This window comes from Lepus europaeus, chromosome 2 (genome assembly GCF_033115175.1).
Source record: "Lepus europaeus isolate LE1 chromosome 2, mLepTim1.pri, whole genome shotgun sequence".
Classification (NCBI taxonomy): domain Eukaryota; kingdom Metazoa; phylum Chordata; class Mammalia; order Lagomorpha; family Leporidae; genus Lepus; species Lepus europaeus.
The window spans coordinates 111,320,927-111,337,128 of record NC_084828.1 but is presented as its reverse complement, the minus strand read 5'-3'; the positions used below and the strand labels follow the sequence as shown (position 1 = coordinate 111,337,128).

The 16,202-nt window shown below is 39.8% G+C and overlaps 1 protein-coding gene across 9 annotated transcripts in view; it reads right to left on the bottom strand.

Moving 5' to 3' along the window:
* The window catches only part of MECOM (MDS1 and EVI1 complex locus), a 603,498-nt gene that overhangs the window by 36,561 nt on the left and 550,735 nt on the right, over positions 1-16,202 (bottom strand). For 6 of the 9 annotated variants that reach the window (XM_062212089.1, XM_062212071.1, XM_062212114.1 and 3 more), the window contains 4 exons: positions 15,280-15,382; positions 11,388-11,604; positions 5,821-5,968; positions 3,931-4,087 (listed from right to left, as the gene is read on the bottom strand). In XM_062212089.1, coding sequence (XP_062068073.1) covers positions 3,931-4,087; positions 5,821-5,968; positions 11,388-11,604; positions 15,280-15,382 — 625 coding nt within the window. The remainder of the gene's footprint in view (positions 1-3,930; positions 4,088-5,820; positions 5,969-11,387; positions 11,605-15,279; positions 15,383-16,202) is intronic. The other 3 variants (XM_062212065.1, XM_062212080.1, XM_062212133.1) reach the window with 1 other exon arrangement.

Genomic DNA, 16,202 nt, shown 5'->3' with positions numbered 1-16,202 from the left:
GACACGTTAAAGAATTCTACATCGTAGGACCCAAGACAAAATAGAATGGCCTTTCCCTCATCCAGAAACTTCACTTTTATTACCTCTCCCCTTGAAGAGAATATCTGTGCCTGCTCTACTGTTATTTAATTAGCATTATATCATACACTCTCATCATTCACACATCAAAGCCACATAACAATGCACATTGTGTATTCTGAGACTTTTTTTAACAATCATTTTCATGATTTGAGAAAGACTGACATAATTTACAATGGCTCTATTTTAAGCCTGCAAAGGAAACTAAATTGAATGTAGCCCATCCTGCATTGCTGGTTCCCATGAACTATGATCACGTCCTCTGACTTCCCCTCACACCAGTGGCTGTGCTAATCTTCCTGCATTTATGAAACCCCCGTCCCTGGGAAACATGTCCACTGTTGTCCTATCTTCACCCGTTATCTCAGGGCTTGACTTCCATGTGTGACAGCCAACTGTGGTAAGCAGGGGAGAGGGCTGGGAGCGCTCCAATCCAGCAAGGACGATGCAGCAGTGGGTGCGGCTGTGAAACAGCCCCCTTCGCCAGGAATTTACCAAGAAAGTGGAATGTCTTTCCTCTTCATGGATGTGTCATCAGATCTAAGCATACTTTAAGACCAAACTTTGCAACCCCGAAGGACTCCCTTGCTAAGAAAGAATCCGACTCACTTCACAGGTCAGCAGGCTTATGATATCAGTTTCGAAGTATCGTATTTTATTTTATTTTCCTTTGCTGTAAATGAGCTAACCGTCCGTGTGAGCTTACTTTAATGTTCCTGTGCATGTTTAACACATGCAGAAACAACATATACTCTGTTGGCCATTCCTGAAACACATTTATTTTAAGAAATTAAATGGAAGACAAAATGCCCTGTGTATTGTGGCACATGATGACTGCCTGGAAGTGCAGAATAGTTGAGCTCCTGAGTCAAAGCGTTAATAATCAGAACATAAACACCATGCAAAAGAGATTTAATAGACCTTCCTCAAGAAAAACGCACCAAGAAAACGCATGCAAACAGGAACTAACAATTGATTTCTTATCTATTTCTTTTACTGCTAAAGTTAAACTATGTTGCTGCATACATCAAGGGTGCTTGGTTATTTCAAAGGAGCCTTCCTAAAGGGATGATTCTTAACCCTTTAGAGGTTGTCTCACGCATTTTAATAGGAAGAGATGATGTGATTTCTTCTTTAATCATTCTTCCAGAATATACTGGCCAGGGTTCTGTTTTAAAAGTTTGTACTACTTAACCTACACTATAACTATGCATACTATTTAAATTCTTTGATACACTACTTAAAATAGCATGATGCAGAGGGCAAACACCACGACTTTTGCTGGACACACTATACTAATTCCACTATGAATTATAACCAAAAAAAAGAGTAAATAAAAGATTATTGGAATTATAAAAATGCACTCATTAAGAAAGCAACATCTCTTCCCTGGGCATTGGAAAGGTATCCAGGATACGTCTTCAAGGACTTTCAACCAAAGCATTAAGTATTTGAAAGGGCTGCAACTTTTGCAAGGCAATGTGTCTCTATACTCTTGTTTCTTGGAGTTGCGTGGCTTTAAGAAAACCAAGTGCTTTTTCTCTGTGCTGGAGAAACAGATGCTGCATTTGCCTTGCCTGGCTCTATCCTTTGTTACACGGATGAGTGGCTTTTGTGTCTGGTCACAAGAACACAGACTGGGATGTTTCCTTAGGCAGAGCACTTGAAGGGCTGGCCTGGTACACCACAAACCGCCAGGCCCCAGGTAAACTGGTTCCACTGCTGTTGAAGTCTACAATCTATTGTAATTCTCTCAGTAATAAGGAATTAGCCAGCAGTTAATGTTGCATTTTTCTGCTTATTAAACAAATTAAGAGGTATTTTGAATATATTCAGTCTATTAGAGCATGTGGTTTCTATTTGCGAGGCTGGAGGTTTCTGTAAAGGCAGTGAGTAATTACCTTAGCACTGGTGACTTTGGGCTCGGGCTTGGGGGCACACTGTAATAAGAGACAGTTGCCATAAACACACCAGTGGGGGTAAAGCGTGGTGTGTGGCCTTCTGGTGCGAAACAGATACCAGCTCTAGGTGAACCTCCTCCACACCAACTCTTGATCCTTAAACTCTTTTGTTCTGAAATTACATGGCTATTATTCATAATTACTCCATGGGTCTCTGTCAGATTTTGTATTTGAAGAATGCCATCTGCTATTTAAATTTGCCAATAATTACTGAAAACATATTCATGGGAAATACGTTATGCAATCTGATTGGAAAGGGACACCCTATGGCGCTTTAAAGTGAAACATTTGACTTTAACACAATTAAAATTCCAGATCCCAGAACCTCAGATGACAGGGGCTCATGTTTTCTGACATTTATTTTAAACAATACAGAAAGCATTAAATGAGTAATCAGCATTGTGGTCTATTCTACTCCTTTTCTCATCAAAACACAATAAAACTTACTAAAATTTATTTCTGAGACATCAGAAACAAATGAACTACTTGATACTGTATGCCTGCAGCATTTTCATGGACATATTTAGGACATTACCACGCAGACTCAGGAATCCCTTTTTGAGACAAGAAGTCTAAAATTCCTATTGTATACTTTACTTCCTGTGACTTCCAACAGAGCTTTCCCAAGGGAGATTAGAGCACCCTTTTATTTATCTACCAGTCCTCTCACTCCACCCAGGGACTAGAAGAACAGACAAGCAAAACAAGACTCCTAGTGTAAGCTGAGAAAAGAAAGAACAACTCTTTTGGTGCTTGGAAGCACAAAAGAAGGCTGTGTCCAGGGTAAAGAAGTAGAGAGTGAGTCTCTGGCATCTCACTGTTGGCACTGAAATTGAGTTTCCCCCTTAAGGTCCTGTAGTAGTGTCTCATATACCTCCTACAAACCATCAGGTATTTGTTAGAAAAACTGTTTTTCAAGAGGTTCCCAAATGATAGGTCTGGCCAAGTGCTAAACAGGCTTCAACCAATTGTATGTGTATCTGGATCCAAAATCAGTCTTGAAGTTTGCAGCACAACTCAATGAGTCACTGTATTTTTACGTCCAGCCAAGCAATGGATCAAAAGCAGCCCAGCGTTGTTGCCCAAATGGACTAAAATCTACCGATTTTCTAGTGCAACAAACTCAGAGCTCAGGATTGAGTGGACGGAGGCAAAGCAAATGAAGACTGAGTTTTACTTTATTTGAAGTACGGTACTAAAGTGCTCTGTACAGAGGTGTGCTAAGTAGGTGGTCAGATTGCATGTCCCCCACATGCACACTGCCTGTAAATTTGCTTTAGCGTAGTGAGTAAGAGAAGCAGCGTGTCCACCATCAAAGGGAAAATGTTCTGCTTTTCAAGTAACAGAACTACTGATCCACAGCCCGTGACCAGTGACGATGGGTAGATTAAAGAGCATTTTATTCACCCTCTCTCCACACACAAACACGCACACACCAAGTCAGATGGCTACTTGCCAGGTGGGATTCTTCCAGCTCCTTCTGATCCAGAACAGGTTTTTAATCACTTCATCGCGTTTATCACTTCATCTTGCTATTTGCCATTTTACAAAGCCAGGAACATTTACAGTGTGAGACAAATCTGGTTGTCTCTATTAAATCCTACAACCCAGCAAGCTTTCCTTTCATTATTTAATGACTTCTCTTTTCTCTCCCTGTTATTTATTTCATCTAAAGAAAAACACCCCAGGGATCATGAACAAAAATACCACAGATCTGGGTATCGAAGATTTTTTTTTCTTTTGGTCCTAGAAAATAGCCCTACTGGACGGACCAGAAATACCAAATACCGGTGAGTACCCTAATGGCCACGTGTGGCCATTCTACTGGTCACAGTGCCTTTTTGGAGGGAAGACAGATGCGGGAAGGAGGGCTGGAGTGTTAAGAACTTACAGATGAACGGCTTCACACTGCTGTGGATGTGCTTGTGCTGTTTGAGGCCTGACGACGTGGCAAAGGTTTTGCCACACTCCGGGCACGCGTGGGCCCGGGCACCAACATGCTGAGAGCGAATGTGCCGCTGCAGGTTGCTAGGGTCCGTGAAAACCTGCTAGGAAATGAGTACTGATTAATCAGGAAACTTCATCCAAGACCCAGGAAAGGAGACCAGGGGTGATGCAGAAGGAATTCTGTGCATTCGGCTGTTGTTCCCAAAGAGCAAGTGAAAGTCCTATCTCCCAAGTATACTCCCATCCAGAGCAAGAATTATAAAGTATTCAGTTCTAATTCTTAGCATGGAGTATCCACTGCTATCAGTTGAACATGAATAGAATGAATGGTGCATTAGGCAATGTTCAAGGTCTCTTTGATTCCACTTAAGAGTGTGCATCAGTATTGCTGCAAATATAGTTTTGTAAAATTTTGTTTTATACCATTGTGAAACAGATTACTCCCACTAAACTAGAGTCTTTTTGCTTTTTAATTGTTAAACTTCTTATTCAGTGAAGTTTTAAGGCTGTTTGATGTAATTTTAAAATATGGTATCTCAAAAACTAAAAAAAAAAAAAAAACAGAAAGAAAGGGGGAAGGAAAAAGAGAGAGAGGGAAGAAGGGAATACCAATATGTTCTAAGAATTGTATCTACAAATCACCTTGAATGTTAAAAACTAATTAAAAATCAAAATGTGAAAAAAAGAATTCCTGGAGAGGAATAACAAAACCACAGCCACACTATGATTACAACTGGCATACTTCTTCTACCCTTTAAAGAAAGATATATTATACACAAAATTTGGGAGATTTTAAACTAAAATACTTCAAAGATATCTGAACAGTTTCCCCAACTCTGTGTTACAATAAGTTACCAGCAAGCTAAAGTAATTTCTTTGGCCACTGTACTGAAAAAAAAGAAAGAAAAGAGAAGGGTAGGGAAGGAGAGGGGAGAGGTGAGGAGAGGAAGAGAGAGGAGAAGAAAAGAAAGGAGAGGAGAGGAGAGGAAAGGAGAGAAAAGGAGAGGAGGGGAGAGGAGGGGAGGGGAGGGAGGGGATAGGAGGGGAGGGGAGGGGAGGGAGGGAAGAGGAGGGGAGTCAATCAACATATCCAAGAGCAAAATACACTAAAACCTAATTTCCAATGCTACCATTTCAATCGACATAAGAAAAGGCACTCAGATGCTACAAAAAGTTTTTGACGATAGAAAGCAACTTTAATGATACCTGCACATCTTTGAGTTCAATTAAGAAACACTGAAATCAAAGATGTGAATTACTCTTGCTGTAGTTCACAGTTCTGGTCCAAGTAGGATACGTGTGTTCCACCCTTATTTTATGTCAGTACAGGCTACTAAGACAGAGGATCTAAACTTTTTAATTAGAACCATATCATGATTTATTGTGAGGACTTAGGTGGAAAAATCTGCAAATGCAGGAGTCTCCCATTCTTTCTCAGTAGGCATTCAGAAACTGTACGTGACTTCCTCACACACTGCTATTAAAAGAAATCAGTAATGTGCATTGGATAAAATTTTCATTCCCCGTAAGGCTATAAAACAACCCCATGCTGGCAAGTCAGTAGCGGAACCAGGAATTTACCAAGGATGTCTGACACCTAGTTCTGGAACTCGCCATTAAGCCTCACTTCCTCCCTTACAAAAATAAAAGGATACCCACTAAGTGTTTTTATACACTCTACTAATGCCTTTTAGCATACAACACTCAGGCTACTTTTCTCAAGATATTTATAGTTTCCCCTCTCAAGGCTTGTTTTTATATATCGTAACAAGTGATGGATTAAGAAAGAGCAAGATGACAGAGAGAGGCCAAGCAGCCTGCAAATTCACTGTACCTTGGCACAGTTTTCACATTCATAGTGCTTTCCACTGTCATGTGACATCTGGTGGCGAATTAAATTGGACTTCCAGTTAAATGCCTTGGGACACTGATCACACTTGTATTCTCTCTCTTCTGTATGTGACAACATGTGTTTCTCCAGGCTGTTAAGAGAACAACTGATTTTAATAAGACACAGTGATAACAGATAGATCCAATTTTTAAAAAAATCATTTTATTACTAACCCAACCGTCAATTATGGAAATAAGGAGTAAGAGTTGAGATGAGAAGGAGGAAAGAGAAGAAACAGGCTTGTGATGGACAAAACTACATTTTAGGTTTACTAAACTGCGTCTCTCACTAATATAGAGATGTACTGCTGTTGTTAGAAAATAAATCTGGGACAGCTAGCAGGGATTATCTGTCAAGCTAGGAGCCTGGTAAACAACATGCCATTTCTCCAGTTCTAGATTCCTTACACAATTCTAAAACAGCACATAGTGATAACACCCACTTAATTCAATTGCTCAAACAGAAAATGTTAAAAAAAAATGCTAAGAATATGCAGGTGGGTATACTATTTAATGTACATAACCTCTAAATTCATAAAAGGTACTTTTGTTTCTATAAATGTCACCCATGTGAAAATGATCTACAAGCTAATTGTTCAACAAGCAACTTCCCAGTTTGCCCCTTGGATGGATGGATGGATGGATGGACAGACAGTTGCAAGGATATGCATGTGTATGTATATACACAATATATACACACACACTCATACAGATAGGTAGGTAGAATGATAAATATAATGCATGAATTAAAGAGAAAAGTGTATAATATTTCAAGTAGATACATTATGAAGGCCTCTAAAAATAAGACAGGTTTAGAAATTTCTCAAAAGGATAGTCTTAAAGCTTAGAACAATTTTTCCTTCTCATATTTTCCCCCCTTTGCTGAAGTATGCATGAATATAATGAAAAACAAATATTACGGCTAATGGATTATGGTGATAGTCAAAAGATATCTGATTTTTTGCTGATTAAATGCACAGACATGAAACATAATAGGATACTACTCACAAGTACACAAGGAAATTGGGCCCCCAAGTCAAGTAACCATGATTTCTCCTTGGAGAAAGAGCCTATTTAAATCTGATGCACAAAATATATAAGATGAGTTTTGAACACCTCGTCATTGAAAAAAATGAGAAAGTTATAGATCATGTAAAAAAAAATTAGGGTGCCAACTCGAACAGACCCAAAGTGGGTAAGCTAAACACCAATGAGAGTAAGTCTTTTAACAACAAAGATATTCAAAACACACAAACAGAACCTCACCGGTCACTCTCACAGTATAGATGCTGGGAAGCCAGATCATTATTTGAAAACTGGTAAATAAAAGGAGACAAGGCAGTGCACATGCCCTGCTTTGCCAGTATGAACTGAACTTTGGGGTAACCAGACAGACAAGGAAGGACAGTTTCTCTACACAGAATTAATATGAACAATAAATGATGAAAGAAAGATAGGACTAGAATATGTTCATTTTGCAGTCCCTGAAGGATTAAGGAGCACAGGCAGTCCACTATGTGTCTCCTGATGCAAACAAACAACATTATCAGTGAAATGTTCTTATGAACATATCTTGGGATATAACTATGATTTTATAGGAAATAGAGGGAATGAAGGTGTTAAACTGCAAGGGGATACAAACAGGAGAATCCAGACTGGAGGAAATGCTATGAGAAAGATAATTCAGTTTCTTCTATCATCTTCTATAAATATATTGTAAGGAGAAAGAGAGAGAGAGAGAGAGAGAGAGAGAGAGAGTGAGAGCGAGCTGCCTGGGGGAAATCTTCAGATAAAAATAGACAAAAGGGGCTTGTCGACCTATTGCTATGTATGGACTTTATATGGGTCTTAATTCAAACCAAAAACTCAAAGTCACGAGATAGTTGGGGAAACTTGAACTTTGACTGAATATTTGATAATGTTAAGGAATTATGATTTTTGAAAGTGTGGTGTTGACCTTACGTTTTAAGAGTCCTTGCTTTCTACAGACACATACTGAACCATTTATAAATAAAATGATATAATGTCCAAAATTTGGTTCAAATAATCCAAAACAGGTACAGCTGAGACAAGATTGACCTTGTGTGATAATTACTGATGCTATACATATGGGCTTTTGTTTTTAACTTCTCTCTAGTTTTGTGTCCATTTGAAACTTTCCATAACAAAAAGTTATCTTAAAAAAAAAACTACTAAATATATAAGTTCTGGTTTTCTCCATGCTTTCTTTATCTGTGAGATAAAGGTTAAATTTGAAAATCAATTAAGAACTTCGTGCGCCTAGAATATGTTACGCTTGTGGCTGTGCGGACTAGGAGAGTGGGAGTCTGGGTAAGAAAATGAAGTACCCAGTCTCACATCTTGGTAAATTAGAAGTGCCTTTCCCCCACTTTTTCTCTAACCCAGCTTCCTCCCTACAGCTCTGTTCATATTGGCACATGAACTTATTTTTCCTGCCCATGAGTCAGTCGAGTTGGAAGCACTATTCTATTTGAGCACAAGTGGTGATATCTCCATGAACACAAGGTACCAGGAGAGTACAGGTGTATGTAGTCATAAGAGAGGCCTATCTTCATCTGTTATATGTAATCCTCTGTTTGTTACAGAAGTTGAAATGTTAATAAAAGAGTTAAGAGAAAGATACCAGCAACTGCAGTTGAGGGGCGTCTTCCAAAATCAGAGCACAGACTGTAATTCTCACTGTCCGACCCTGACAACCCAAGAAAGCAAGACGCTCCACGAAATATATTCCAATGTGCCATATGTCAAATCATAAACTCTGAAATCTAGAGGCAACAGATCGGCTTCTGTTCAGTCTTGCTTTTTTCCAATAACCACAAGGGCATGGTTTAGCTTTAGGAGTGTATTTTGAGTCCACGTCATTGGGAGGAGTGAGAAGAACAAAGCAAGGGAAATTTTCCTTTCTTTGCTTCTCCTAGTCTATCAGAAGATCCATATTGTTCCACGGCATCACAGCTGTCAGTGAGTCAGTGTTAAAAAGAAAAAAAGTAATAAAGTTGTTCTCCCAAAAGCACATGTGTATTGCTCTCGTAATCAGAAACAATTCAATCCATCGTTAGTGAGACTTTTCCACTTTTCACAGGATTTAACCTCAATTTATAGAGTTTTGCTCAGCACTCTGAGCTCTTTTATCTCTTGCATACATCAGGCTTCACCGAGTTCTTGTTCTCTTCTACATTCTTTTTTCAAGATTGTACATAGAAGATACAGAACAGAATATATTGTGTCAAGAAATGAATTTTCATTTGTTTAAAATATAAAGTAATGTTACAGTATTCAATAGAGTGGAAAGTGTTCAGGGAATGTACATTAAACATGTGGCTAAATTATATATATAATTCATAACCAAAAACATGACCTGAGACTGACTGACATCCAGATGCCTACGAGATGCTTCATCCATCTAACTGGGCCAGTATTAAGTACATTTTGAGAGTTAGCCCAGTGCCAGATAATTGGGCTTCTTTACTGTTTTCCACAGACTATCTGACTGAATCAACTACACTGACAGTTGGTTTCGGCAACAGGCTGTGTCGACTTGAGCTTAAGCATAATCTTCCAAGGAGGCAGATTAAGCTTTCTCCACCTACGACGTGCTGCTCAACAAGACTAGGAGGAAGTCAGAATTACATTTAGTGTTTAGTCTGTCAATGTTTGCTTTATAATGCTGTCCATTATTTATGATAATATAATTAAAGGAAATATACTGAATTTTTAATGCCAGAGATATCGCTTTACAGTGTAAATACTTTTCTGACTCTTGGCATGTATTAGTTTCATTTTGCTTGTTAATCTGGGCATGATAATATTAAGGGGACATGCTGTTACTTTTTTTTAAATTAGAAATCCATGTATTACCAAGCATATATAATAGACTTATTCAGTTTGCAGGTTTATAGTAAGTAGCAGAGATGAGTCTTAAGAGTGCTTGGAAAGCCCTCTTATCCCCCAAAATGTTTTCTCTCTAACAGCTAAATTAGACCTGAATTTTCAAAACCAGAGATTCATTCTTTCGTTTCAGTCTCTTTAAGGAAGGGATTATATGTGATGCCTATTCGGTTATTTGCACCTTAAAGTGAATGACCATGATATGAAATCCTTTCTTACAGAGGATGCAGGCAATCAGTCGACGTGAAAAGGAGAGCGAGAAGGAGCCACCAAGGAAGGAATGGAAACCGAATGGTTAAGTGGATGAGGTGGAGTGTCAAAGATAAACTTTGAGTAATTCTCATTCTTGATATACTACCATTCCCATTTAAATACAATGTTGCTATGTTCACTTCAAATTCTGATTACAAGTTCCAAGGATCATGTCTAGATTAAAAATTGAAGTAGTAAATTCAATTATTAAAACTGTTTGTAGACCAAGGCAAAAGCCATTAGGTGGAAACAAGCAAACAAAAAACCTATTCACTATTTGTGTAGTTTTCTGAACTTAAAGACCATTTTGTACCATAACTATTAACATGATTTTTAAAGGGAGGTTATAGGATTCTCTTCTTTAATAGAAATTTTTAAAATGTTCTCAAATTAGAGTCAAAGGGTTATAAAAGGTTAATACATAACTGAGATACAATTTTGATTTTTTTTTAAAAAAAATAAGTACCTAAGGATTATTCCCTTTAGATTATCACATTCATTTTTTTTTTCCTTTTAAGAAATTCAACAATTTAGGAACTAGAATATGGGTTTCTTATTTTTTCATAGATGTGCAGTTTACACAGTTGAAATTAAATCCATGAGCTACACTGCTCAATCACAATATCACCTGATAGGACAGGTAATTGGTGCAGGGATAAAGATCTCCACTTGGGACATCTACATCCATTATCAGAGTGCTGGGACTGAGTCCTGCCTCACTGCTACTAATGCACACCCTGAGCGGCAGCAGGTGATGGCTCAAGTGCTTGGGTCTTTGCCACCCACGTGGAGAGTTACATTGAGTTCCAGGCTCCTGTCTTCAGACTGGCCCAGCCCTGTGTGTGGTGGGCATTTGAGGAATGAACCAGAGGATGAAGATCTCTCTGTCTGTTTCTGTCTCTCTGCCTTTCAAATAAAATGAAAACAAATATAAGTTTTTAAAGATTATCTGTCAATCTGTATCATATCTATTCTTCTTTCATCGTCTAAATGTTCCTAGAGATTGCTTTACTGTTTATTGGCATACAAGTACTAAATCCATCATTTCCATTCCAACATTCTTGTTGTTCTCTCAGTCAGGATTTACTGTAAAGATAAGCCTTCAGTTCCCAATAACATTATCCACATAATACTGTAGCATATTATTTTCTATCTTACATCAAATTTCGCTGTAAATATTTTACAGATGAGAACTGCCAGGGAACAATGGTTTCTGAACATGCCGGTAGCACATTTGTCCGGGGCATCACAGTTTCAAATTTCCCAGCCACATAGATTTTCAACATTTAGCACACCATTTTATGGCAGAGTAAATACACAAGTATTGTGGTGCAACATGCCATCTCTAACCTTTGCAAATCAGGAAAAACTTGGTCACATTCCTTACACTCCTGGATGGCATGTATCTCTCGGAGGTCATTCTCACTTTCAAGTTTCTGCTGAAAGTCCTCTTCCACCATGGAGAACGCAGAGTGAGGCGTACTGCATGGGAACTTTTGGTGATCTGCTAGTTCAGCCTTGGATTCAAAGAGCTGATCACAGTCCTCACAGCGATACTGCCGTTCTTCTGTGAAAAACAATTCAGTTGTTACTTGGAGTGGGTGCTCACCACAAACTTACGAAAGACATCCTGGAAATCATTTGACTGTCATTTCTACCACATCGATTTTTAACATGGAGTAAAAAGATCACAGGTAAAGGACCCAGGCTAGAACTGAAACAATTAGTGATTATTGTGGCTGTAGCACAATTCCCCTGATCAGACAAAACTTTCTAAACTTTTATAGGTTCAGAGGACATGAAAAGTAACAATTACCACTTGCAGATCACCATCAACCCAATGCACAGATTACTGGTATTCCTTAAAATCTGAGCACGAGCAATTTTAAGTCCTACTATCATCCCAATATTGAGATGATGATATTGAGGCTCAGAGAAGTTAAATAATCACTCACAGAGTACTGAGCTAAGTGGTAGTGTCAGGATTCAAACCTGGCTCTTCCCCCATACACTTCTTCCTGTGCCATGGTACGTGTCGGGCACATGAGACAGAGTCTGTTTCTGAGCCATGCCTAAGACTGGTTACCATCAGTAAACCTGGGGATGCTGTAACATGTCTCATCACTTATAATGGGGCACAGCATGTTTTTAGGACCCTTCTAGGCCAATTCATATCACCCCAAGGTCAGGCGCTAACTGGCACAGCTTTGTTAAATGGCAAACATATTGTGATTTGCTCTTCAAATCAATAAGATAAACAAATGGCAGTAGTGGCAACTAAAGATAACAAGGTTATAAAGCATCAGCTGGGGGTAGCACTCCTTCCATTCTTTCCATTTCAATAGTTTTTAGCCCACTCATGAGACCACATTCTGCACAGGTCACACAGATACAATCACAGAAGTCTTGAAAACAGCTCACAATGCTGCAAAACACCCAAAGCAAACAGTATGACATAGTATCCCTGTTCTGCAGAACTGGACAGGGAAGATGTTACTCTTCAATTGTTTATTGAGGAAATGTTTTCAAGGAAACATTTTAGTCACCCACCAAATGCTGGGTATTTTGCTCTAGAAGGAAATGTAAGAAACTCAAGGGGATACACTTGTGAACAGACTGGGATACATTTTATGACCAATGCATGCACAGGGCCCAGGGGAGCCCAGGGGAACCTGCCTAATCCATCTAATCCAGGAGAAAGAGGTTCAGAAAGGCTTTGAAAGGAGTAAGAACCAGCCAGGTGACATGGGGTGGGGGTGTATTTCTGGCTGCAGGAAGAGCATGAACCAACGACCCATAAGAGGAAGAACACGGCACACGCAGAGAATGGTGGAGCTATAATGAACTGTGACAGATTTATAGGGTGCATGCAGGGGAGGAATGGGATAGAAGTCAGAGAGGGTGGCAAGTCACTAGGGACTTCGTAGGTTCCCACTAAGAAGGGAATGGAAAGCCACTAACAGCCAGAAAAGGAGGGACACATGCAGACTTAGAAGACTTTCCCCTGGCTCCAGCGTGTGAAACCAAGCCGAAAAGCCACATGGGACACAGCTGCTGGGATCCATGTAAGCTCTGGATGTAGCTTACTAATAGAGAGGCCAGAAACGTAAAGCAGTGAGTATGTTGATTCAATGTCAACTTTGTCTGTACAGGGTTAAGGAAGATGAAAGTATTCTAGAATAACTCACTTCAGCTGGAAAGACAGGAATTCTCAATGATGTAGCTAATTAAGAGAAATGTTTCCTGTTGCCTGTAATTCTATTCATATATTTAAGATCTATTTTTAGGTCCTCAGCCAGGAATCTGAACATAAACAGAACCCCAGGCCACTTAATACATGAAAAAGGAAAAGGTGGTAAAGACAGCAAAGACCTCCATGCAAATGCTGGCTCCACTGCTTACTAACCTCACTGTGGTGAACTTATTTAGCTTCAGTTTACCTCAGTTTATCTACCTGTAAAATGGATATAATTCCTTTTTCACAGGCTTGATCTATGTACAAAGGTTACGTGAGATGATATATGAACAGCGTATATTAATATGTAGCATATAGTAGGTATGCAATGCATGTGTTTTATTTTCTCTTTCTGAAGAAAAGTTGAATCCTAGCCATATAAAATCAAATTGCCATTTAAACACCATAAGCATCATATATAACATATATAGTATATGTGAGGATAAGGATGATGCACGGACAACAAAGAGCAACTGATGGGTTCAAGAGTATTATAAAGCAATGTAATTTATGAATGGCAGTCCTAAAAGAATAATCACTTCTACTCAGGACTCTGAGACGTACTACAGTAATCATCTACATTTGAAAAACTAATTGTCTGAAAACCTTTTTAAAATATAACCTTTACAGATGAAAGATGCACTGCACCAGAGAGGAGACTGCATTTATTTCATCATCGAAGCACTGTCCACTGCCAAAGAGCTCCATCCCATGGAGCCAGACACCCCACTTAGGTTCATTCTACCTTCCAGAATAGACATCCTAGGGCTCTAAAGTCATTTACATGTCAGAGCTACTCAGAAGAAAACAAATACCAAAAGACTCCTGAAAACTCAACTGGTAGGACCTGCCAAGAGGCAGAAGGCACTTCAGGCCAAAAAAAAAATAAAGTGTTCAAGTAAAAAAAAAAAGAGCTAATAATGGCAGCATCCTTCACTGGAGGTACAGAGGCAAAAGCTAGAAGAGACAGGGCTACAAGGATGGAGAATGGCATGATCCCTACCTCCCAGTGGTCCTTCCAACTACAAACATCTGAAGACACCATTAGATTATGTTGAACCAAATCACATTATATTAGGAGAAAGAAATAGAAGGGAGAAAGAAAAACATATTGAATTTTCATCTCCATGATGCAAATCAACACGTTTTCTCTTAATGTTACTTGAACATACATGACTAACAAATATTATTATATCTGATCTTCCATTCTGTTGATTTAGAACAGGCCCATGGCAATTAAAAATTTCCCTACCTTTAAAAATTCCTCATGTATATTTTTCTCCCAGTGCCCTCCTCTTCCCATATGGCCACGGTGGTAAGGATTTTACTCCAGTTACTTTTCCCAATAACAGAACATAAGGTGGATAAAATACTTGCTAAATTGAGAAAAGCTCAAAATGGAGCTTCCTGGAGTAACTTTTAATCACCACAAGGATTCTCACCAGGGCCTACCGTGATGCTTCGGTTTGAATATTCAAACTTTCAGGGCAGGTATCTGACCTAGTATTTGGGATCCTGCATCCCAGGTCAGAGTGCCTGGGATCTAGCTCTTGACTCCAGCTTCCTGCTAATGCAGGCTTGCAAAGCAAAAGGTGATGGCTCAAGTAATTAAGCTCCTGCCACCCACACTGGAGACCTGGATTGAGTTCCAGGCTTCCTGCTTCAGACTGACCCAGCTATTGTGGGCATTTGAGGAATGAATCCATGGATGGCAGAACTCTCTCTCTCTTTTGCTCTCTCTCTCTCTGCCTCTCAAGTAACTTTTATTTTAAATGCCCAAATTTTCTTTGACCTCTACTTCAAGGAAGACCTCTGCTTACTTTGAATTCACCGTAGTATCAGCCAGATGTCAAACCAAGGAAATAGCCAGCCCAAGAGAACGAATTTGTTAAAACTGACATTGAACACCCACAGAAACTATCAAACAATACCCAAGCCCATGGACCCTTGAAGATGAACATCAGTCTCCAGGGGAGGTCAGGGCAGCCGGAGGTGTGTGGCACTGACCGTGGATGTCTGGTGCCATGGTCTCATGGGGATAGTCTTCACTCTTCATGAACAGCAGCAGCTCCTGTCCTGGCGAAATCTCTGCCACGACTCTGTAGAAGATCTTCAGAGGCAAAGGGTGGACGAGAAGGAGAGCGAGAAGTGATTATTAACAAAGGGCAGCCTACACGCTGAGATATATTTCTCATACTGTAACAAACATACTTTTTCTTTGGCAAAAGGAGAGTGACTTCCTGCTTTATATACTGACAATGATTTCTCTGGTGACAAAATGGGAGGCTGTGACTCAAGCCAGTTCACAAGTCTTCCGCAAATCCTACTTCACCATCATACTTTCTCGACGCGAGGCTCACCAGGTGCCATTACTCTGTACGATGTGTCACCAAGAGCTCTCCCTTCTTGGAATTCCTCATAGTACCCCCAGCAAACCCCACGCATACAGCGGCGGATCCTGTCTCGGATTGGATTTCCCAGCAGGTGCCTTGCCAACCCCAGGGCCTACTCCCTCTGAGCATGTTCACCAAAGCAGCACTTTCCCATCAGATGACAGGAAGGTAGGGATCTGAGAGCAACTGTGGAACAAAGGCAAATAATTTAAAATAAAAAACCAGAATCTCTCTCTCTCACCAATCAGAAGGGGCTCCCACACCCAGGTCCTGCCCTCAGGTATGGCCCCTGACTCTGAGTCTTTGAAAGCAAAGCAGGCTGTACGCCTTGTGTTGATTCATTTATTAGGCTGCTGAGGTGGTACTTACTCCTCTTGCTTTCAAGCAAAGTGCTAAGAAAAGGATTTCATAAATTTGTTAATGACTGACTAAAAAACAGTGGGGCAAGGGTGGAAAGAACCTGACGTGAAATTTCCAAGAGCTGCCTACCCTGCCCTGTGTAGCTCGGTGGCTCAGGCCACTCTTCTCCTCGTGGAT